This window comes from Podarcis bocagei (genome assembly GCF_964188305.1).
Source record: "Podarcis bocagei genome assembly, chromosome: W".
Classification (NCBI taxonomy): domain Eukaryota; kingdom Metazoa; phylum Chordata; class Lepidosauria; order Squamata; family Lacertidae; genus Podarcis; species Podarcis bocagei.
In genome coordinates this window covers 79741865-79765864 of record NC_138131.1, presented here as the reverse complement: position 1 = coordinate 79765864, position 24000 = coordinate 79741865, and the positions used below count along the sequence as shown (strand labels likewise).

Here is a 24000-nt window from a genome sequence, read left to right as displayed (position 1 = left end):
GGGAGGCCGATGGTCGTCCAGAACTCCGGCTTGGGGGCCATGATGGACGTTATCTCCCTGGCAGTTTCCCAACAACAAGGTTTCGGGCCCAGATTCATGGCACCTACAGGAGAGTAAAGCTGCAACAGACTGCGTTTAAGAGGTACGGTGGGAAAAGCGAAAGAAATGAGGGAGGCTTTTGGTTTTTCTGTTTACCTCGCAAGGAGTCTTTGATCTCCGGCAGATTAATTGGCCTGGGAGCTGAGCCAAAAAGGCTTCGTGATTAATGGCTGCCAAGATAAGGAGTCTCTCGAGTTAAAATAGACTCACGGCTAATTGTAAAAGCTGGAATGGAGTTTTTCCACGCTTTTGAAGCTTCAGAGGCCACTCAGTGCCCAAAGGCAAATGCTGAATGCCCTAAGTTGGATGGGCAGAATTATGAAACCTGGGCAAAATGGTGTGAGAGTTTGCTGCGTCAGTTTGGGGTGTGGCATGTCGTTTCTGAGCCCCCTCCGGTTCCTCTGACAGAGAGATGGAAATCGCATGATTCGAAAGCGATAGACGTAATAGTCCTATCCGTATCTCTTGAGGAAATTAAGACGCTGGCTGGCAACACCACTGCATGTGGAATGTGGAATGCTTTGAAAAAAGCTCACAACCCCATAATCCCAGCCCAGAGTTTGACTGCATCGGAGGTCCTAGCTGTTTCCCAGAATGCGAGTGAATGCAGGGATGCTGAGGGCACCGGTTGCAAGCTGCAGGGGGAGCTGGCCGTTACGTCATCCCAGGCAGCATACCAGCCTCCAGGGGGAGCCAAGGAGTCGGCAGCTGAGAGCTCTGGTTCTCGTGAGAACCAAGGTCATCGCCTTTGCAGAGGCCGGAAAGGCAAAGGTAAACAAAGTCAGACGTCTGCAGATGGCCAGGAGCAGAGGGAGGGTGAAAAGCCCACGCCAGTGGAAAGCAAGGTTTTGCTTGCTGGCACAGCTTCACCAAAGGCTAAAGGCACGTCTGCTGACCAGAAGCAGGGGGGCAAGCTGCAAAAGCCCACGCCAGTGGAAAGCAAGGTTTTGCTTGCTGGCACAGCTTCACCAAAGGCTAAAGGCACGTCAGCTGGCCAGGAGCAGCAGGGGGGCAAGCTGCAAAAGCCCACACCGGTACAAAACAAGGGTTTGCTTGCTGTAAAGACTGCTCCAACAGTCAAAGGCAGCTTTGTTGTTGATTCAGGCTGTACCCGCCACATCTCGAAGGATCGGCATCTCTTTATCTCCTTCAAGCCTCAGGAAGGTGAGATCCACCTGGCTGATGGAAGGACGTTGCAAATTGCAGGAGAAGGGACTGTGAAACTTGCAAGTCTGCACACTACCATCAGTAATGTACTTTTTGTTCCAGGAGCTGCAAGCAACTTGTTGAGCGTCCCACAGCTTACTGGGCGTGGTTTTCAGATTTCCTTCAAGAGGAGCGTCTGTGTCATCAGTAAAGGCAAAGAGGACTATTTGCATGCAAAGTTTATGGATGGTTTGTTCCATATAACTTATGACGACACTGTTGTTGTATCTAATGCTGATTCTTGTTGTGTTGCACAAACTAACAAAGTTCTTCATGCAGGTTGCATTCATGATGCGCATCGAAGGTTTTGTCACCTCTCTTGGAAGGCACTGGCCAAGATGCCAGAGGTGGTTGAGGGTTTGAACATCAAACCCTGTAAATTTCACATGAAATGTGTATCAAGTGCAGAGAACAAGGTGAAGGTTGCTCCAAAAGGCAAGGAGTCTAGCAGGCAGGCTTCCAAACCCTACCAGCTAGTGCATGCGGACCTGGTTGGGCCACTTGCGCCCTCTTTAGGAGGAGCAAGGTACTTCATGATTCTAATTGATTCTTTTTCCAGGTACATTCATGTGTATTTGCTCGAACAGAAATCACAAGCGTTTCCGAAGTTTAAGGAATTCTGTGCTTGGTTGGAAAATGTGCACGATAAACGTATTTCTTGTTTGTTTACTGATCGGGGCGGGGAGTTTACTTCTCAGCAGTTTGAAGCTTTCCTGACTGAGAAGGGAATCCAGCATGACATGTCAACGCCCAGATCGCCATGGATGAATGGGCTTGCGGAGAGAGCAAATCAAACATTGCTGCAAGGAATCAAAACCTTGTTGCATGATGCCAATCTCCCTGACAAGTTTTGGGGGGAGGCTTTGGGGAATTTTGTTTATTCTTTTAATCGCAGATTGTCATCACCCATTGGTTGTACCCCCTATGAGAAGATGTTTGGCAAGAAACCCAACACCAAACACATGAAAATATTTGGTTCTGACATGTGGGTACGCACACAACAAACCAACAAGCTTGGGAAGCGTGGGGCACATGGTTTGTTCATGGGGTACGAAAAAGGTGCATACAGGGTATGGATGACTAACTCTCAGTCCATTAAGTTCACAAGGAGTGTTGAGTACAATCCTAAGTGGGGGGAAAATGTGGGAATTTTCCAGAGTTACCCAGAGGAGGATGAAAGTGATGTCAAGCAAGCAGCTAAAGCTGAAGCTGCTGCTGATGATGATGAGGATGAGGATGAGGATGATGATGATCAGAGTTCGGATTCCAGTTCAGTGGGCGGCGCTGCTGCTGCTGCTGGTGTCAGTGACAGTGATGACACAGCAGACTACAAGAGCGCACAGGCCTCAGTCAGACCATCTGATGCGTCTGACAATGAACTGGAAGAACCACTGTTCACCATTGGTCATTTTTCTCCTAAGAAGGAGGAGATGAGTCCAGAAGACTTGCGTCTAGTACGCAGATCTGAAAGCGCGACCAAGGGCAGACCTCCAAAGAGGTATGCTGATGAGTTTGCTAAGACAGCAACTGCTGTTCTTAGTAGCTCAGAGAAGGTATGGGAACCTTCAAGCTTCAAAGAGGTTCAGGAGTTAACCTCTAAAGATGCTGAGCCTTGGCTTAATGCCATGAAGGCTGAAGTTGATTCCTTGAACAGGAACCAAACTTGGGAACTGGTACCGGTAGTCCCAGGAATGAGACTGGTTGGCAGCAAATGGGTCTTCAAGGCCAAGACAGACCAGAATGGCAAGGTAGTCAGACACAAAGCCAGATTGGTTGCCAGAGGTTTTTCACAGGTACCAGGACAGGATTACCACGAGACCTACTCACCCACAGTCAAATATGAGAGCATTCGGCTGATGCTCAAGGTCGCTGCGGAGGAGAAACTGCATGTTACCCACCACGACATTAATACAGCTTTTTTGTACGGGATTTTGGGGGAGGAGCTGTTCATGCTTCCACCTGATGGGATGCAGATACAGAAGGGAATGGTCTGTAAACTGCGGAAATCCTTATATGGTCTCAAGCAGAGTGCCAGGTGTTGGAACACAAAACTCACTGAGACATTGCTTTCTCTAGGTTTTCACCAGGGCAAAGCTGATCCATGTGTGTTTGTCAAGGAGGAGGGGCAAAACAAACTGTATTGTTTATGTTTTGTTGATGATCTTCTGATGTTTTGGAAGAATCAGGCTTTTTACCAAAGCACCCTAGCTCAGCTGAAGGAGCACTTTGACATGAAGGATCTTGGTGAGGTATCCAACTATCTTTCTCTGCAGGTGGAGAAGGACCAAGCAGGTAATTTTCTGGTACACCAAACACAGAAAATTGCTGATGTGTTAACCAGGTTGAATTTGGTTGATGCAAACCCAGCAGACACACCGATGGTGACAGGTTACCAGGTAGACAGTACTGCTGAAGCGTTTTCTGACACAACGCTATACAGATGCATTCTAGGCAAGCTGAATTTCATTGCCAGATGTTCAAGACCTGACATAGCTGTAAGCTGTAATCTGCTTAGCAGACATGCCAACAATCCTACGGTTCAGGATTGGAAAGCTCTGAAGCGCATAGCCCGCTATTTGAAAGGGACTATGCACTACAGGCTGAGGTTCACCAGTCAGAAGACTGGAGGTCTTGAAATCTTCGCTGATGCAAGTTTTGGAAGTGACACCACAGATGGTACAAACACTTCTGGAGTATGCTACATGTACAACCACTGCCTGTTTGACTGGTTGTGCAAGAAGCAGACAACAGTGAGCCTAAGTTCCTGTGAAGCAGAACTCAATGCTCTGTCATTTTCACTCATGGATTGTGAATGGTTGATGCAACTGTTTAAGGACATCAGGGTGTCTGTGAAATGTCCTGTACAAGTGTATCAAGACAATAGATCTTGTTTGGCTTTGCTGAACTCCGAGAGTTGCAAGCAAAGAACCAAGTACTTGCAGATTAAGCTACATCGTGCAAGAGAGTGTATTCAGAAAGGACTGATTCAGGTGTCCTACATGCCAGGAAATGAAATTCCTGCTGATCTGTTGTCGAAGGTTGTTAACAGAGAACAACTTAAGGTTTATGTACAAAGGTTGCAATTGGGTTGAACCACAGGTACTACAGGTTACACGGAAAGGGGGAGGATGTTAGGATATTTCCGTTCCACCTTAAAAGGGAGCAGGCTTTGTAAGTCACAGAGTCTGCGCATGTCCTAGTCACAGGATGTTTATGTCTGCTGTTGTTTCCTTTCGTTTTTGCCAGTCGGCCAGAGATGCTGACACAGAACGGTCACGTTTTCTTTTGTTCTGTTAAACGCTAATAAAGTCTGTAAATATGCTCTTCTGCTCTTCTGCGGTGCAAGCTTTTGACTGTGCTTTCTGCTGAAAGAGGGTGCACCAAGCCCTGGAATGTGGCTAGGAATTTCTAAGGCTTTGTGCCCCTAACTGTTGGATCTGCGTGACTACGGGAGGCCGATGGTCGTCCAGAACTCCGGCTTGGGGGCCATGATGGACGTTATCTCCCTGGCAGTTTCCCAACAAGGTTAAGGTTAAGGTTAAGGTTAAGGTTAAGGTTAAGGTTAAGGTTAAGGTTAAGGTTAAGGTTAAGGTTGAGGTTGAGGTTGAGGTTGAGGTTGAGGTTGAGGTTGAGGTTGAGGTTAAGGTTAAGGTTAAGGTTAAGGTTAAGGTTAAGGTTAAGGTTAAGGTTAAGGTTAAGGTTAAGGTTAAGGTTAGGGTTAGGGTTAGGGTTAGGGTTAGGGTTCGGGTGAATGACCACGAAAGAACAATCCAAGTTTATTCGTCCTCCTTCTATTGACATAGAACCGAAACACTTATGCTTGATTTGGGCTGATAACAAAAATGTCACTCTGCTATTTTTGAGTGAACGTGCTTTCTAATCCCCAAAACACCAATTTGAAATAAAACCAATCAGAGCTTTATCATCTTTTTTTTTATGTAGATGGCACCCAAAACACCCTTTGGCTTAGGTCGGTGGTGATTCCGGTGCACACCCAAAAAACACCATGCAAATTGTAATAAGCCCAATCAAAGCTTATTCGTCTTCTTTCAACGCATATTGAAACAAAAAGACGGTTTTCAGAGCTGCCCGAGGTCCCAGCTCACAAAGGACCAACGCCAGTTCGTTGTTATATACAAAAGTCTTTATTGAAGTTCAGTTTCACCTTCACAACCGTAGCGCGCAGCTCTACGTCTGAAACTCTAGACCGTCGAAGCTCCGTCTGAATCTCCTCCCCCCAGACACCAGTTTAAGACTCTAGCCTTGCTCCACCTCGTCCTTTGCTCTTTCCTCCTCTGGCTCCGCCTGTCAGCTGGGGTCTCGCCCTTCCTAGACTCATCTGACGCTGAGTCCCCTGAGTCTTCCCCCTGTCTCCGGCGGGCTTTAGGACCTGCCTCCCAATCCGGGTTTTCTGCTGTCCCCCGCGCCTGTACATTCGAACTTGGCGCTCGCGCCCAGCCGGCAACCTTCCTCCTGACCGTTACACTGCTCCTGTCACTGCTTCCCCCTTCTGGGAGGCTAGCTGGACCTGACCTCCCCTCCATTCCCCCACTCTCCGATAGAGGCGTGGTCAGCCCTGACTCATCTTCTCTCCCTGCTGGAGGAGACGCTGGTCCTGACACCTGAGACTCTTCCCCCCCACTACGCTCTGGTTGGGAAGCTGGTCCTGATCTCCCGCTGCTGCTTTGGGAGTCCCCGCTGGCCCCTTGTTTCTGGTGTGTTCCCCCTGGGACCCCCCCTTGCCCTGACCATCGGTGCCTCCTTCTGGGAATCTTCTGATTCGCTGGAGAGGCTCATGAAATCTCTCGGGTCGCTGTCATACTCCCCTATGCTGCCCTCAGATTCTTCCCCTTCGCTCTCCATTTCCTCTCTCCACTGTACCTCTGTTCCTGAGCCCCTGACAACAGTGTTGTGTTATTTTGGTTTCATTACACACACTTTGCGATTTCTGGGTCAATGTGCATTAACACCAAAGAAAACGATTTGAAATAAGTGAAAACCAAGATTTTTCTTTCTATGTAGCTGTAACACAAAACAACCTGTTTGGCTTTGTTTAGGCTTATTAAACTTTGGTTAGGGTTAGGTTTAGGGTTGGGGTTGGGGTTAGGGTTGGGGTTAGGGTTAGCGTTAGCGTTAGCGTTAGGGTTAGGGTTAGGGTTAGGGTTAGGGTTAGGGTAGTAGATAGGTAGCCGTGTTGGTCTGCCATAGTCAAAATAAAAAAATTCCTTCCAGTAGCACCTTAAAGACCAACTAAGTTAGTTCTTGGTATGAGCTTTCGTGTATCTGAAGAAGTGTGCATGCACACGAAAGCTCATACCAAGAACTAACTTAGTTGGTCTTTAAGGTGCTACTGGAAGGAATTTTTTTATTTTGGTTAGGGTTAGGGTTAGGGTTAGGATCAGGGTGAATGACCACCGAAAGAACAATCCAAGCTTATTTGTCCTCCTTCTATTGAAATGGAAACAAAACACCTATGCTTGATTTGGGCTGATAACAAAAATGTCACTCTGCGATTTTTGAGTGAACGTGCTTTCTAACCCACAAAACACCAATTTGAAATATGCTTGGCAGGGGGTTGGACTCGATGGACCTTGTGGTCTCTTCCAACTCTATGATTCTATGAAATAAACCCAATCAGAGCTTTATCATCTTTTTTTTATGTAGATGGCACCCAAAACACCCTTTTGCTTAGGTCGGGGGTGATTCCGGTGCACACCCACAAAACACCATGCGAATTGAAATAAGACCAAGCAAAGCTTATTCGTCTTCTTTCTACGCATATGTAAGCGTTATTTTAGTCTCATTACACACTTTGCGATTTCTGGGTCAATGCACATTAAGACCGAAGAAAACGACTTGAAATAAGGGAAATCCAAGATTCTTCTTTCTATGTAGCTGTAACACAAAACAACCTGTTTGGCTTTGTTTAGGCTTATTACACTTTGCTTTGCTGTGATTAGGGTTAAGGTTAGGGTTAGGGTGACAGTTAGGGTTAGGGTTGGGGTTATGGTTAGGGTTGGGGTTAGGGTTAGGGTTAGGGTTAGGGTCAGGGTCAGGGTTAGGGTTGGGGTTGGGGTTAGGGTTAGGGTTAGGGTTAGGGTTAGGGTTAGGGTTAGGGTTAGGGTTAGGGTTAGGGTTTGGGTTAGGGTTAGGGTTAGGGTGAATGACCACCGAAAGAACAATCCAAGTTGCTGTGCTTAGGGTTAAGGTTAGGGTTAGGGTGACAGTTAGGGTTAGCGTTGGGGTTAGGGTTAAGGTTAGGGTTAGGGTTAGGGTTAGGGTTAGGGTTAGGGTTAGGATTAGGATTAGGATTAGGATTAGGGTTAGGGTTAAGGTTAGGGTTAGGGTTAGCGTTAGGGTAGGTTTAGGGTTAGGGTTAGCGTTTGGGTTAGGGTTAGCCTTAGGTTTTGGGTTCGGGTTCGGGTTCGGGTTCGGGTTCGGCTTAGGGTTAGGGTTAGGGTTAGGGTTTAGGTTAGGATTAGGGTTAGGGTTAGGGTTAGGGTTCTTGTGATTGACCACTGAAAGAACAATAGAAATTTTTTCAACCTCTATTTATTCAGATAGAACCATATCCTACGCATATGGAAGTGAAAAGACGGTGTTGCGTTATTTTCTTTTCATTACACACATTTTGCAATTTCTGGGTCAAAGTGCATTAACACCAAAGAACAAGACTTGAAATAAGCGAAATCCAAGATTCTTCTTTCTATGTAGCTCGAACACAAAACAACCTGTTTGGCTTTGTTTAGGCTTATTACACTTCGCTTTGCTATGGTTAGGGTTAGGGTTAGGATTAGGGTTAGGATTAGGATTAGGATTAGGATTAGGGTTAGGGATAGGGTTAGCGTTAGGGTAGGGTTAGCGTTTGGGTTTGGGTTTGGGTTTGGGTTCGGGTTCGGGTTAGGGTTAGGGTGAATGACAACCAAAAGAACAATCCAAGTTTATTCGTCCTCTTTCTATTGAGATCTAACCAAAACACCTATGCTTGATTTCGGCTGATAATAAACATGTCACTCTGCGATTTTTCAGTGAATGTGCATTCTAACCCCAAAAACACCAATTTGAAATAAGCCCAATCAGAGCTTTATCATCTTCTTTTTATGTAGATGGAACCCAAAAAACCTTTTTGCTTTGGTCGGGGGTGATTCCGGTGCACATCCAAAAAACACCATGTGAATTGAAATAAGCCCAATCAAAGCTTATTCGTTTTCTTTCTACGCACATTGAAGTGAAAAGAGGGCGTTGTGTTATTTTCGTTTCATTACACACACTTTGCGATTTCTGGGTCAACGTGCATTAACACCAAAGAACACGACTTGAAATAAGCGAAAACCAAAATTCTTCTTTCTAAGTAGCTGGAACACAAAACAACCTGTTTGGCTTTGTTTAGGCTTATTACACTACGCTTTGCTGGGGTTAAGGTTAGGGTTAGGATAGGGTGAGGGTGAGGGTGAGGGTGAGGGTGAGGGTTAGGGTTAGGGTTAGGGTTAGGGTTGGGTTGAATGACCACCGAAAGAACAATCCAAGCTTATTCGTCCTCTTTCTATTCAGATGGAACCAAAACACCTATGCTTGATTTGCGCTGATAAAAAACATGTCACTCTGCGATTTTGGGTGAATGTGCATTCTAACCCCAAAAACATTAATTTGAAATTACCCCAATCAGAGCTTTATCATCTTTTTTTTATGTTGATGGAACCCAAAACACCTTTTTGCTTTGGTTGCAGGTGATTCTGGTGCACACCCAAAAAACACCATGCGAATTGAAATAAGTCCAATCAAAGCTTACTCGTCTTCTTTGTATGCATATGGAAGCGAGAAGACGGTGTTGTGTTATATTGGTCTCATTACACACACACTGCGATTTCTGGGTCAATGTGCATGAACACCATAGAAGATGACATGAAATAAGCGCAATCCAAGATTCTTCTTTCTATATAGCTGGAACCCAAAACAACCTGTTTGGCTTTGTTTAGGCTTATTACACCGCTTTGCTATTTGTGGGTGAATGAACACCGAAAGAGCAAGCGAAGCTTATTCGTCCTTTTTCTACTGAGAGTGAAGCAAAACACCTATGCTTGATGTGGGCTGGTAACAAACATTTCTGAGATTTTGGGGTGAATGTGCATTCTATCCCCGAAAACACCAATTCGAAATAAGCACAATCAGAGCTTTATCATCTTCTTTTTATGTAGATGGAACCCAAAATACCTTTTTGCTTTGGTTTTTGGTGATTCTGCCGCACACCCAAATAACACCATGTGAATTGAAAAAAACCCAATCAAAGCTTATATGTCTTCTTTCTATGCATATGGAAGCGAAAAGATGGAGAAGAGTGACTAGTGGGGTGCCACAGGGTTCTGTCTTGGGCCCGGTCTTATTCAACATCTTTATCAACGACTTGGATGATGGACTCAAGGCATCCTGATCAAATTTGCAGATCACACCAAACTGGGAGGGGTGGCTAAAACCCCAGAGGACAGGATCACACTTCAAAACGACCTTGACAGATTAGAGAACTGGGCAAAAACAAACAAGATGAATTTTAACAGGGAGAAATGTAAAGTATTGCACTTGGGCAAAAAAAATGAGAGGCACAAATACAAGATGGGGGACACCTGGCTTGAGAGCAGTACATGTAAAAAGGATCTAGGAGTCTTGGTTGACCACAAACTTGACATGAGCCAACAGTGTGACGCGGCAGCTAAAAAAGCCAATGCAATTCTGGGCTGCATCAATAGGAGTATAGCATCTAGATCAAGGGAAGTAATAGTGCCACTGTATTCTGCTCTGGTCAGACCACACCTGGAGTACTGTGTCCAGTTCTTGGCACCACAGTTCAAGAAGGACACTGACAAACTGGAACGTGTTCAGAGGAGGGCAACCAAAATGGTCAAAGGCCTGGAAACGATGCCTTATGAGGAACAGCACCCATCACCGATTGTCTCAGTAGCAAAAGGAAGTTCGTCTGGACAGAAGAGGCACAGCAATCTTTCGAAAAGCTAAAAAAGGCGTTTGCTTTGGAAGAGCACCTATTGCACGTGGATCTGCAGAAGCCAATGAGGTTGGAGACAGACGCGTCAGACAGAGCGGTAGGGGCGGTGCTTCTCCAGCTGGGAGACAAGTCCAGCTGGAGGCCGTGCGCATTCTTCTCGAGGAAGCTGAGCAAGTCTGAGCAAAACTACACAGTGTATGATCAAGAACTGCTGGCTATTTATGAAGCCTTTAGGCGCTGGAAACATTTGTTAATAGGGGCGCAGCACAAGATCCAGGTGTGCACGGACCATAAGAACCTAGAGTACTGGAGGACTGCACGAGTACTCAACCAAGGACAGGTGCGGTGGGCTCAAGAATTCTCCAAGTTTTTCTTTGAGATTCGATACGTGCCGGGAGAGGAAAACGTCAGAGCAGACGCCCTCTCCCGGAAGCCGGAGTATCTGGAAGGAGAAGGACCTCCAGAAGCACGACATGTGATTCCCGAGAACCGATGGGTGTGGGGGGGAGTGTTAGTTGAGACACGACAACTAGTAGGACTGACGAGGGACGACGAGTTCGCCCAAACGAAAATCTGGGAACTCAGAGGCACGGGGGGAAACCATGGGGGGTTTGAGGAGAAAGATGGGGTACTATATTACAGGGGAGCACTATATGTACCAGGGGATGACTTGAGGAGAAGGGTACTCAAACAACTCCATGATAACCCGACGGCGGGGCATTTCGGTCAACACAAGACCATGTTGCTGGTCACCAGGCAGTTCTGGTGGCCAAGGGTGAGGGAAGATGTACGGGAGTACGTACGAGGGTGTGACTGCTACCAGCGAGCAAAGGGGGAGAGGGGGGCGCCCGCAGGACTACTGGAACCTTGACCCACACCGGGAAAACCATGGGAGGTGGTGTCCATAGATTTTATGACAGATTTGCCCAAATCGAGAAGGAAAACAGCTGTCATGATGGTTGTTGACCTGTTAACAAAAATGTGCCATTTTATCGCTTGCTCGCATGCGGTGACGGCAGAGGAAACTGCCCGGCTGTTTGTGGATCACATCTTCAGACTGCATGGTGCCCCCTTGAGGGTTTTGTCCGACCGAGGGAAGCAATTTACTTCCCAGTTCTGGAGGAAGCTCATGAGCTTGCTGGAAGTCAAGGTGAGCTTCTTGACGGCCAGACACCCAGAGACCAACGGGCAAGCGGAAAGAGCGAACAGTATACTCCAACAATATCTACGCTGCTATGTCAGCGAGAGGCAGAACGACTGGGTGGATAAACTGGGGCTGGCAGAATTTGCGTACAATAACGCGGAACACGTGTCCATGGGGATGAGCCCGTTCATGGCCAATTACGGGTGTCATCCCAGGGCTTTCCCAGGGGGTGGGGAGGAGAGGTGGAGTGTGCCAGCAGCAGAGCAGTTTGTGGAAGAAATGGAAGCCTTACACCAACAACTTAAAATGAACTTGGAAAGGGCCAAGGAAGTGTATAAGAGGCAGGCAGACAAGCACCGCAGGGAAGGAGAAACCAGGTGTGGTTGTCAACCCAGGGGTTACCTTTCAAGGGAGGGTGTAAGAAGGTGCAAGAAGTTGCGGCCCAGGCGGCTGGTACCTTTCGAGGTAACCCAGCAGGTCAATCAAGCTCAAGTTGCCGACCAGTATGAAACTACACCCGGTGTTCCATAGGTCCCTACTCTCTGTACAGGGAGGGGCTGGAATTTCCGGGGCGAGAGAGAGAGGTCCCCACTCACCCACGCATAGAGGAGAGGGAACTCAGCAGTCAAGCCACGGAAATACTTGATTCAAGAATGAGAGGCCTGCGGAGACCATCAGGGATGAGGATCTCAGGGGAGAGTTTCACAGCAGGTTCCCAAGGAAGCCCAAACCGGTAGCGAGGTTCTGGGAGGAGCAATTTGGCACTACAGATGAGGAAGAAAAGTTTGTGGGGTTTCCGGCCTCCGACAAGGAGGAAGGAGAGGAATCGGAGGGTGAGGAATCAGACTGGGAGGGTGATCTGGTACGAAGAGATAGCAGCAGGTGGAGAGCTATGTTTGAATCTTCAGAGGATGGGGGTAGCTCCTTCCGGGGATTTCCCACATCGCCGTCAGAGGGAAGGGAGGAACTTAGGCCAAAGGAACGGGACGGAGGTGAGGGGGGTTCTGGGGGGGGAGGTGGATGTCAGGGAACTGCCATCGGAGCCTAGAGTGGAGGTAAGGCTCCCCGACCATGCAGGAGAAGGGACCAGCAGAGGGAGAGAGAACACTCCCTTTGGGGAAGGTTATCAGCGTGACACTGGGGAGGAAGGGGACCAGGGAAGGACTTCGGAGAGAGGGCTCCAAGACTCTTCCACAGAGACCAGCGGGGAGAGTCCAGTACCTCCGCTGGCTACGCCTACTCTGCGCAGAAATCTTCTGCGCAGGGAGGCTAGGCGGAGACTGGGCATCAAGGAATTTTTATGTTGGAAGAAATTCAGGAAACGCCCACTGACGGATTCTGCCAGCGACTGACAAAGCCATGGAGGAAGGGCTGTCCAGCCAGGGAAAGGTTTAGCCAGGCAACGTTGCCTAGAACTTCAACATCCTTTACGCACGAGCAACCCCAATTCCCATTACACACACACTTTGCGATTTCTGTGTCAATGTGCATTAACAGCAAAGAACACGACATGAAGTAAGCGCAATCCAAGATTCTTCTTTCTATGTAGTTGGAAACCAAAACAACCTGTTCAGCTTTCTTTAGGCTTATTACACTTCGCTTTGCTATTTGTGAAGAGAATCAGAACTTACAGGGTTAAACAGTTCTGAGTGACGTCTCACATTCTGAGGCGTGGTTATGTTCACATACGGGAGTGGTTTCTCTGTGTGTGATTCTTGTTTCGGTTTGACCGAGAGGCGAAAGATATGCCCTCTTTCGCCTGGCTGATTTATGATGTTTTTGCTACACGATTAAAGACTGTTGGAGATAAGCAACAAGGCTGCGTACAGTCTGATTTATTACACACACATTGCAACAGTTTTCTACCACTGCGGAGACTCTGCTGAAGGAAGCTGACAGTGAGCTACCCACGGGAGTCCAGTGTGGCGCAGGGAAACGTGCCAGACTCCATCATCAAGCCACAGGTTATGGAAGTCAGCCAAGCTTTTGAAGCTGTTGCCAGGTCGTGCTGGTGTGTGTGAAAGCAAGCTAGAGTCCTGCCTAACATTTGAGGCAGATCGGAGGAGGCTGATGGAGTGGGAGCTGAGGAGCCACGTCGTCCGGAGTGCCCAGTTTGGCTGCTGAGTGAGTACCTTTGGAAAAGCCAACAGAAGGGAGGCAATGTCTCAGTTCCAGGAACATGGCTTTGAGCTTAAGCTGCCATGTCAGAAACTGACTAGCCAAACTTGGTTGGAGTGGAGCTTTCAAGCAGAGCTGCTGTTAGTTGGGGAGCGGCTGTGGGATGTTGTCCAGCCGATACCGAAGGCAGCTGGGAAAGCAGAGGCTAAGAGAGCTGCAAAGCAAAGTGAAGTTGAGAAGAGTGTGCTTCTAATTCAACAAAGTGTGTGTTCTAATTCAACAAAAGTGTGTTCTAATTCAACAAAATAACCTTAGGAGGAAACTAAGAGAACGAAAGAAAGAAGAAATCCTCACACAACTGAGAAATTACGAAAGGAAACTGACCACAAACCCAGCAGATGTTGAGGCCACTCGTGCCTTAAAGGTGCTACAGGCCCAGTATTCAGCTATACTAAACCAGGAAATAGATTGGAGAATCAAATACATGAAGCAGAGGTTTTTTGAATCGGCAAATAAAATGGGGAAGTTACTCGCGTGGCAGTTGAGAAAGAGGAAAAAGCAAAATGTGATAAGTAAAATAATAATGGAAGATAACATCATAGAAGCCCCAGATGAAATAGAAAAGAGGTTCGTTCAGTTCTTTGAAAAGTTATATGAAAGAGGAACTGAAGATAGATTAGAAATTGAAAGATTTTTGGAGCAGGAAAGAGGAAAATATATATCGGAAGAGGACAGAATACGATTAAATAAGGAAATTACTGTAGATGAAGTGAAGGAAGCTATTAATAGGATGAAAAATGGAAAGGCCCCCGGGCCGGATGGTTTGCCCTCAAAATACTATAAAACACTAGAGGAACTCCTTGCTCCAGTACTCAGAGATGTTATCAATAACATCCTCCAGGGAGGGAAAATCCCCGGCTCCTGGAAGGAGGCATTCATAACTTTAGTTCCAAAATCAGAAACTGAGAAAACTGATATAAAAAATTATAGGCCAATCTCTTTGCTTAACAACGACTATAAGATCTTTGCCGATATAATGGCAAGTAGACTCAAGAAACTATTAATGAAATACATCCATAAAGACCAAGCGGGATTCCTCCCTAATCGACACCAGAAAGATAATGTGCGTCACATATTAAATATCATTGAATACTTAGATACAAGGATAGATATCCCAGCCGCACTAATCTTTATAGACGCCGAGAAGGCTTTTGATAATGTCTCTTGGGAGTTTTTATCACTATGCTTGGAAAAGGCGGGTATTGAAGGTCCCTATTTGAAAGGAATCAAAGCAATTTACTCGGAACAACAGGCTATGCTGATTGTAAACAACAGCCTAACTAAATCATTCAAGATTGGGAAAGGCACAAGGCAGGGCTGCCCTTTATCCCCCCTGCTCTTCATAATGGTTTTGGAAGTTATTGCAAATAGAATAAGAGATGCAGTGGGTGTGAAGGGGATAAGAATTGGAAAGAAAGAACTTAAGCTAAAGGCATATGCCGACGACCTAGTCCTATCCCTGGAAGAACCAGTGGATAGTGTAAGTAAGGTGATAGAATTATTAGAGGAATTCGGCAGACTGTCAGGATTTAGACTAAATAGGAAGAAAACAAAAATTTTAACAAAGAATTTGGCTATTGAGGACAAAATTCAATTGGAACAAAGGACCGGTATAAAAATTGTGAATAAGGTAAAATATCTGGGAATTTGGCTGTCTCCAAAAAATATAAATTTGGTAGAAGATAATTATGATAAGATTTGGCAGGAAATAAAAAAAGATCTGGACATCTGGCAGAGGCTGAAGCTTTCATGGACAGGGAGGATGGCGGCGATTAAAATGTGCATCCTCCCAAGATTATTGTTTTTGTTCCAAAATATCCCGATAATTAAAGGCACCACCCGTTTTAGGAATTGGCAAAGAATTTTGACTAAGTTCATTTGGCAGGGGAAAAGAGCCAGGATAAGGTTTAAATACCTGACAGATGCAAGAGAGAGGGGCGGATTTGGGGTACCGAATTTAAGGTTATACTATGAGGCAGCTTGTTTAAGCTGGCTAAAGGAATGGGCCACCCTCAGAAACACTGATTTATTGGACCTGGAAGGTTTTGATATTAGGTTTGGGTGGCACGCCTATTTGTGGCAGGGGAAAGGGGAGATACACAGAGGGTTTTCTAACCACATAATTAGAGGTTCACTATTGGAGGTGTGGAATAGATATAAAAAACTGATTGAAGAAAGAACCCCTTGGTGGCTCTCCCCAGTGGATATTGTCAAAATAAAAAAACCGAATATGATGGGAGAAAGGTGGACCTATGAGGACCTCCTAACTAAGACAGAAGAAGGTTGGAAGGTGAAGTCTTATGACGAGTTGAAAGACAAGATAAAAGAATGGTTTCACTTCCACCAGATTAATGCATTGTGGAGTGAGCACAAGAAACAGGGGATGAGTGATAAAAAATCAAGATTCCAGACAGAAATCTTAGAGAGTAATGATAAACACCTCTCCAAATTATATAAACAACTATTGGAATGGGATACAAGAGAGGATTTGGTGAAGGGCGCGATGGTGAAGTGGGATAAAGACCTTGGATATAATATTGATTATAATAAATGGCAGACACTCTGGAGGAAGGGTATAAAATTTACAGCGTGTGCAACACTCCGAGAAAACCTAGAGAAAATGATATACCGCTGGTATTTGACCCCAGTAAAGCTAGGAAAGATGTATAAAACTGTCGATAATAGTTGTTGGAGATGCAAAGAGAAGGTTGGGACCTTTTTCCATATTTGGTGGACCTGTGAGGCAGTGAAGGAATTCTGGGGAAAGATTTATGATGAACTGAAAAAAATTTTAAAATATAATTTCCCCAGGATATGCGACTGCCGCGGCGAGAATCCTAATTGCACAAAATTGGAAATCCCCTGACATGCCTACGATCGGAGAGTGGCAAGTGAAATTATATCAATATATAGAATTAGCGAGATTAACACAGAAATTAAGGCAAAATAATACTATGAAACTTAAAGATGAGTGGAAGAAATTTTTAATTTATGTTGAGGACAATATGGGTATTAGTAACATAACAGCAGAAGATAATTAACACCGTCGATGTTAAATACCATTGCAAGTTCTACTGCAAATATTCTTTTATGATTGTGTAATCCTGGACCAAGTTGAACGGAAGTCTGTCCGTTTTTTGCTGCCTTTTCTCTTTTTGTTTTTTCGCTCTTTTTCTTTTTTTTCTTTTTTCTCTCCTTTTTCTTTTAAGAATTTCTTTTTTGTAATTTTCTGTTTTTTGCTTGCTTTTTCTTTTTTCTTCTCTTATACCTTTTAATGACATGTTTATATGTATCTGAAGTTTGACATGTAACGTGAATCTTTTTTCTAATAAAATTAAAATTATTTAAAAAAAAAATAAAAAAAAAAGAGAAGAGTGTGCTTGCTTTTTTGGCAGAAAATGTGGATGCTCATCTGGTGCCTGTTGTCCTGGGTGCAAGAAGGCCAGAGGCCGCTTGGCTAGCACTCCAAGAAGCTTGTGGAGCTGGAGTGGGAAGCAAGGGCCGAGAAGTGGCTGCATCCGGAGGGGAGAGGCAAGATGGCGCCGGCCATTTTCTTGAGAGCTGATACACAGCTGGGAGGAGCTGGGAGGCCCCACAGGGGGGCGAAGGGACTGTTACTGTTACTGTTGCTGCTGTTGCTGCTGCTGCTACTGTTGCTTTTGCAGAGTCTGGGGGCTGTGTGGATGCTGCAACGTGTCTGTGTGAGGAGCCTGGAAAGAGGCCAAGTGCTGGGAGCCCTTTACCCACCAGAGGGGGTGCAGGAAAGCGTCCTGGGAGTCCCGTGAGAAGAGAGGGCCAAACTGGCACAGAGAGCCCTGCAAGTTGTAAGAGAAGGGGGGCCAAGCCAGCAGAAGACACGGTTCAGGCTTTTCCCATTCGTCGATGTTTTGTCTGTGAGTCTGTTGACCATCTGCGTCGTTCCTGTCCGCAGAGAGCCAGAGAGGCCGGGCAGGATGTCTCCAAGGTCGTTTCCCATGGCAGTCAGCCAGGTTTCCATGGCAGCCAGTCCAGGAGAGGAGGCCAGCGTGGGAAAGCGAAGGGAGGACGTGACTCAGGGAGTGAAGACGGTTCTTATCACCTAACTGCCTCCATGGCAACGCTACGGAACAACTCCAGTGAGGACAAAGTGATGCGCTGGGTCATCGACTCAGGAGCCAGCCATCACCTGAAGCCACCACCTAGTGGCGGAATGCGGAACTGCAGAGCTGTTTCAGCTGGGAAAACTGTTATTTTTGCTGATGGGTCACAGAGGCCTTTGTCTAACGTGGGAAATGTTTTTGTTTCTTTTTTACAGGCGGAGCTGGAAGTCTACGTTGTGCCAGAGATGCATTGTTGTCTTTTATCTGTACCTGCTCTTGTAAAGGAGGGTTATAAGGTTTGCTTTGAAAATGATGTCTGTTCCATTTCCAGGGGTGGGAGACAACTGGTCAGTGTTGCATGTCAGAACAACCTATTTGTTCTGGAGACACCTCTGGAGGGTAAGGGAGACGCCGAGACAGCACAGGCGAAGTGTGCTAGTGTTCCCATTCATGATTCTTGTGTTCACTTGTGGCACAGGAGAATGTCGCACAGCAGTTTGGAAGATGTCCAGAAGTTGCTCAGATGCACGAAAGGTTGCAAACTGAAAGCATGTGGTAAATCCCTAGATTGTAGGGCATGCAGAAGGGAAAGGTACAAAGGTGCAGTTATCTCAGAAGTAAGAGGGTAACCACAAAACCTTTTGAGCTTGTGCACATAGACCTTTGTGGTCCCATGCAAAGTCTGAGTCTGGGCGGGGCCAGGTTTGTGCTGACGCTGACAGATGATTTTAGCCAAAATGGCTGGTCTTTCTCGTTGAAGCGGCATGGCGAGGCAGCGCAACTGATTAAAGACTGGGTTGCGGAAGTGGAACTACGGTTCTCCAACAAGGTTCAGGGGTTCAAGAGCGTCCGAGGGGAAGAGTTTACTGGGTCTGCTCTGCAGAGGTTTTTCAGCCAGAAGGGAATACGTCACAGGGTGACGGGTGCTACTTCTCCCAAGGAGAGGGGCGTGGCAGTGCACAAGAGTAGAGCTCTCGCTCAAGCTGCTGAGGTTCTACTGTGTGACTCCGGTTTGCCTCAGAGCTTTTGGAGCGAGGCTTGGAGGGCTGCCAACTTTACGATGAATAGGTCCTATAACTCGGTTATAGGTGACACACCGTTTTTCTTGTTGCACCGGAAAAAACCGCAGGTGCATTTCTTCCGTGTGTTTGGTTGCGAAGCCTGGGTGCTTGTGCCAAAGGCCCAACAGAAGGAAGGTGATCCGAGGTTCCAGAAAATGATCTTCTGTGGATATGAGCCTGCGACAAAGGGGTGGAGGTTTGCATATCAAGAAGGTGATCAGACCAAGCTTCTGATCAGCAAACATGCTGAGTTCTGTGAACAGAATGGTTGGTCAAGACTCAATGAGGGTCCTGATGTTCTCTCAGAATGTCTGTCTGATTCTGAGGAGGAGGGAGAGCCAGAGGCTGAACCTGTTGCTGAGGACCAGGTCTCTGAACAGAGTCAAGAACAGGGTTGGGTTTCTCCACAGGTTGTTAATAGAGAGCCCAAGAGTGAGCCTTCATCTCCTGTTAGCAAAGTGCAGAAGGCCCGAAGACGCAGTAAGTCAGAGGGGGAGTCTTCAGATGTAGAAGACACACTTGCTGGCCCCAGTGGGTCAGGAGGAGCACCTGAGACTGTGCTCAGACGATCCGCACGCACAACAAAGGGGGTGCCACCTGAGAGGTTTCAGGTCACCAGCGCATGGGTTGGTTTCGCGCAGTGCGAACCTGGGAGTTTTGAGGAGGTTCAACAGTTGCCTGAGACAGATGCCAGAAGGGGGCAAGAGGCAATGGGAAGGGAGTTGAACTCAAAGAGGTCTGTAGATGTGTGTTCACAGTTTCCCTCAGGATGCGAGACGAGAGGGGGTGTGAAGAGAATCAGAACTTACAGGGTTAAACAGTTCTGAGTGACGTCTCACATTCTGAGGCGTGGTTATGTTCACATACGGGAGTGGTTTCTCTGTGTGTGATTCTTGTTTCAGGAGTCCAGTGTGGCGCAGGGAAACGTGCCGGACTGCATCATCAAGCCACACTATTTGTGGGTGAATGAACACCGAAAGAGCAATCGAAGCTTATTCATCCTTTTTCTATTGAGATGTTACCATATGTTTACCTATGCTTGATTTGGGCTGGTAACAAACATTTCTCCGATTTTTGGTTGAATGTGCATTCTAATCCCCAAAACACCAATTTGAAATAAGGTCAACCAGAGCTTTATCATCTTCTTTTTATGTAGATGGAACCCAAAACACCTATTTGCTTTCGTTTGGGGTGATTCTGGCGCACACCCAAATAACACCATGCGAATTGAAAAAAGCCCAGTCAAACCTTATTCGTCGTCTTCCTACGCATATGGAAGCGAAAAAATGGTGTTATGTTATTTTGGTCTCATTGCACACACTTTGCGATTTCTGTGTCAATGTGCATTAACAGCAAAGAACACAACATGAAGTAAGCGCAATCCAAGATTCTTCTTTCTATGTAGTTGGAAACCAAAACAACCTGTTTGGCTTTCTTTAGGCTTATTACACTTCGCTTTGCTATTTGTGGGTGAATGAACACCGAAAGAGCAATCGAAGCTTATTCGTCCTTTTTCTATTGAGATGGAACCAAAACACCTATGCTTGATTTGGGCTGATAATAAACATGTCACTCTGCGATTTTTGGGTGAATGTGCATTCTAACCCCAAAAACACCAATTTGAAATAAGCCCAATCAGAGCTTTATCATCTTCTTTTTATGTAGATGGAACCCAAAATACCTATTTGCTTTCGTTTGGGCTGATTCTGGCGTACACCCAAATAACACCATGCGAATTGAAAAACGCCCAATCAAAGCTTATTCGACTTCTTTCTACGCATATGGAAGCGAAAAGATGGTGTTGTGTTATTTTGGTCTCATTGCACACACTGCGATTTCTGTGTCAATGTGCATTAACAGCAAAGAACACGACATGAAGTAAGCACAATCCAAGATTCTTCTTTCTATGTAGTTCGAAACCAAAACAACCTGTTTGGCTTTGTTTAGGCTTATTACACCGCTTTGCTATTTGTGGGTGAATGAACACCGAAAGAGCAATCGAAGCTTATTCGTCCTTTTTCTATTGAGATGGAACCAAAACACCTATGCTTGATTTGGGCTGGTAACAAACATTTCTGCGATTTTTGTGTGAATGTGCATTCTAACCCCAAAAACACCAATTTGAAATAAGCCCAATCAGAGCTTTATCATCTTCTTTTTATGTAGATGGAAACAAAAGGCATTTTTGCTTTGGTTGGGGGTGATTCTGGTGCACACCGAAATAACACCATGCGAATTGAAAAAAGCCCAATCAAAGCTTATTCGTTGTCACGGGATTTGGGGTTGCTTGTGTGTAAACCTCTAGCTGTTCCAAACTGCTTAGGGTCGGTTGTGTCTTTCCCTGACTGAGCAGCCTTGGCGCTGCTGCTCAGTCGCTAGCAGAATCCGTGAATGGGTGTCTCCTAAATTTCCTCCAGCATAAGAATTCCTTAACGGACAACCTCCGCCTCGCATCTCTGCGCGGAAGCCTTATGCGCAGAGTGGGCGTTCTGAGTGGTGGTCCTCCACTCTCCTCACTGACTTCACTGGAAGAGTCTCGGAGCCTCACCTCCGAGCTGCTCTCCGCCTCTCCCTTCTTCCTGGTGTCCCCTGGACTTCCTTCCCCAGATGACGTTCTCTCTCTTCCCTTACTCGTCCCCTCTCCTGCAGAGTCCCGGAGCCTCGCTTCTCCCCTCTGCTCTGATGTCAGTTCCCTGACATCCACCTCCCTCCCAGGGCCCTCCCCCTCCCCCGTCCTTTCCTCGGACGGTGATGCAGGAAACCCCCGGAAGGAACTCTCCCCTCCATCTGATGATTCAAACACCCCTCTCCATTTGCTGCTGTCTCTTCTCTCTCCCCAATCTCCCCAGTCGGATTCTTCTTCTGACACTTCCCCTTCCTCCTCTTCGGAGGCGGGAAAACCCTCAAAATCTTCCTCTTCATCGGTGGTGCCAAATTGCTCCCCCCAGAACCTCTCGGAAACCTTTCTCGGAAACCTGCTATGAAACTCCTCCTGCAGATACTCATTCCTAATCTCTTCTGCTGGGACCCATGCATTTTCCTCTGCTGGCTCCCCCTCCCACGCCACCAAATACTCCACTCGCCCCCCTTTCCACCTGGAATCGAGAATTTCAGCTGCATGGTCACTGAGTTCCCTTTCCTCCATCTGTGGATGCAAGGGTGTTTCACTTCGCTGACCCAGAAATTCCCTCCCTTCCCTGAACGGTGAGAGGAAGGACCTGTGGAACACGGGGTGCAGTTTCATGTGAGATGGCAATTTGAGTCTAAAGGCCACCGGGTTAACTTGCTGGGCTACTTCGAACGGTCCCAGTCTCTTTGGCCGTAGCTTCTTGCACCCTCCTTTGAACGGTAACCCTTTGGTAGACAAGCACACCTGGTCTCCCACTCTTATGGTTTCTCCCTCCCTGCGGTGCTTGTCAGCCTGCCTCTTGTACTCTTCCTTGGCCCTTTCCAGGTTTAACTTAAGATGTTGGTGTAAAGCCTCCATCTCTTCCACAAATTTTTCAGCTGTGGGAACACTCCAACTTCCCTCCCCTTCCCCTGGGAAAGCCCTGGGGTGACACCCGTAATTCGCCATAAACGGACTCATCCCTGTAGACACATGTTCTGCGTTATTGTATGCAAACTCAGCCAACGCTAAGTTGTCCACCCAATCCTTCTCCCTCTCGCTGACGTAGCAGCGTAGATATTGTTGAAGTACGCTGTTCGCTCTCTCTGCTTGTCCGTTGGTTTCGGGATGTCTGGCCGTTGAGAACCCAACCTCGACGTCCAGCAGACTCATAAGCTTCCTCCAGAATCTGGTCGTGAATTGCCGTCCTCTGTCGGATAAAATCCTCAAGGGGGCGCCATGCAACCTGAAAACATGCTCTACAAACAGCTTTGCTGTTTCTTCTGCAGTCACCGCATGCGAGCACGCAATAAAATGGCACATTTTGGTCATCAAGTCAACTACCACCATTACTGCCGTTTTCCCCCTGGCTTTTGGTAAATCCGTCATAAAGTCAATTGATACCACCTCCCATGGCCTCTCTGGTGTGGGTAAGGGCTCCAGTAACCCCGCAGGTGCTGTCCTCTCCCCCTTCGCTCTCTGGCAGCACTGGCACCCACGTACGTACTCCTTCACATCTTCCCTCACCCGTGGCCACCAAAACTGCCTGGTGACCAGTAGCATTGTCTTATGTTGTCCAAAATGTCCTGCCGTGGGGTTGTCATGCAATTGCTTGAGTATTCTGCTCCTCAAATCCCCCTCAGGTATGTACAATGCACCCTTATAGTACAGTGCCCCGTCCTTTACTTCGAACCCCCCCCCCTGAGTTTCCCCAGTGATACCAATTTCCCGGATCTTGGTTTGTGCATACTGATCATCCCTCGTCAGACCGGCCAGCTCTTGCCTCCCTACGAACACTCCCCCCCCCACCTGTCCTCGGGTATGACATAACGTGCTTCTGGTCCTCCCTCCCCTTCCTCGTATTCAGGCTTGCGAGAGAGGGCATCTGCTCTGACATTTTCCTTCCCAGGCACGTACCTAATTTCAAAATTAAACTTGGAAAACTCTTGAGCCCCCCGCACCTGTCGTTGGTTGAGCACTCTTGCCGTTCTCCAATACTCCAGGTTCTTGTGGTCAGTACACACCTGGACTTTGTGCTGTGCGCCTATGAGAAAATGTCGCCACCGTCGAAAAGCCTCGTGAATTGCCAGCAGTTCTCGATCGTACACTGTGTAGTTTTGCTCCGACTTGTTAAGCTTCCTGGAAAAGAAGGCACACGGTTTCCACTCCCCATTTCCCTGCTGAAGCAATATCCCCCCTACAGCTCTGTCTGGCGCATCCGTCTCTAGCCTTATCGGCTTCCGCAGATCCACGTGCAGGAGCTGCTCTTCCGACGCAAACGCCCTCTTAAGCTTTTCAAAGGAACGCTGGGCCTCCTCCGTCCATTCGAACTTCTTCTTGCTGCTGAGACAATCCGTTATGGGTGCCGTTAGATGGGCGAAGTTATTGATGAACTTCCTTTAGAAATTTTCAAACCCCAAGAACCTCTGCACGTCCTTCCGGTTCTTGGGAGGCTTCCATTCTAGCACGGCCTGCACCTTGCCTGGGTCCATGGCCAAGCCCTTGTCTGACAACCTGTAGCCCAGGAACTCCACCTCTCGTGCATGGAATTGGCATTTCTCCAGTTTGACCCACAGCTGATGCTCCTGCAGCCTTTTCAGCACTTCCCTGACATCTTTCACATGCTGCTC

General features: G+C 47.0%; 1 protein-coding gene across 1 annotated transcript in view; it reads right to left on the bottom strand.

Moving 5' to 3' along the window:
• Window positions 1-12091: 12091 nt before the first annotated feature.
• Window positions 12092-24000, bottom strand: part of LOC308578217 (uncharacterized protein) — a gene marked incomplete at both ends in the record, with an annotated part of 141803 nt that continues 129894 nt past the window's right edge. Inside the window, one exon of the mRNA XM_081178467.1 lies at window positions 12092-12106. Coding sequence (XP_081034593.1) covers window positions 12092-12106 — 15 coding nt within the window. The remainder of the gene's footprint in view (window positions 12107-24000) is intronic.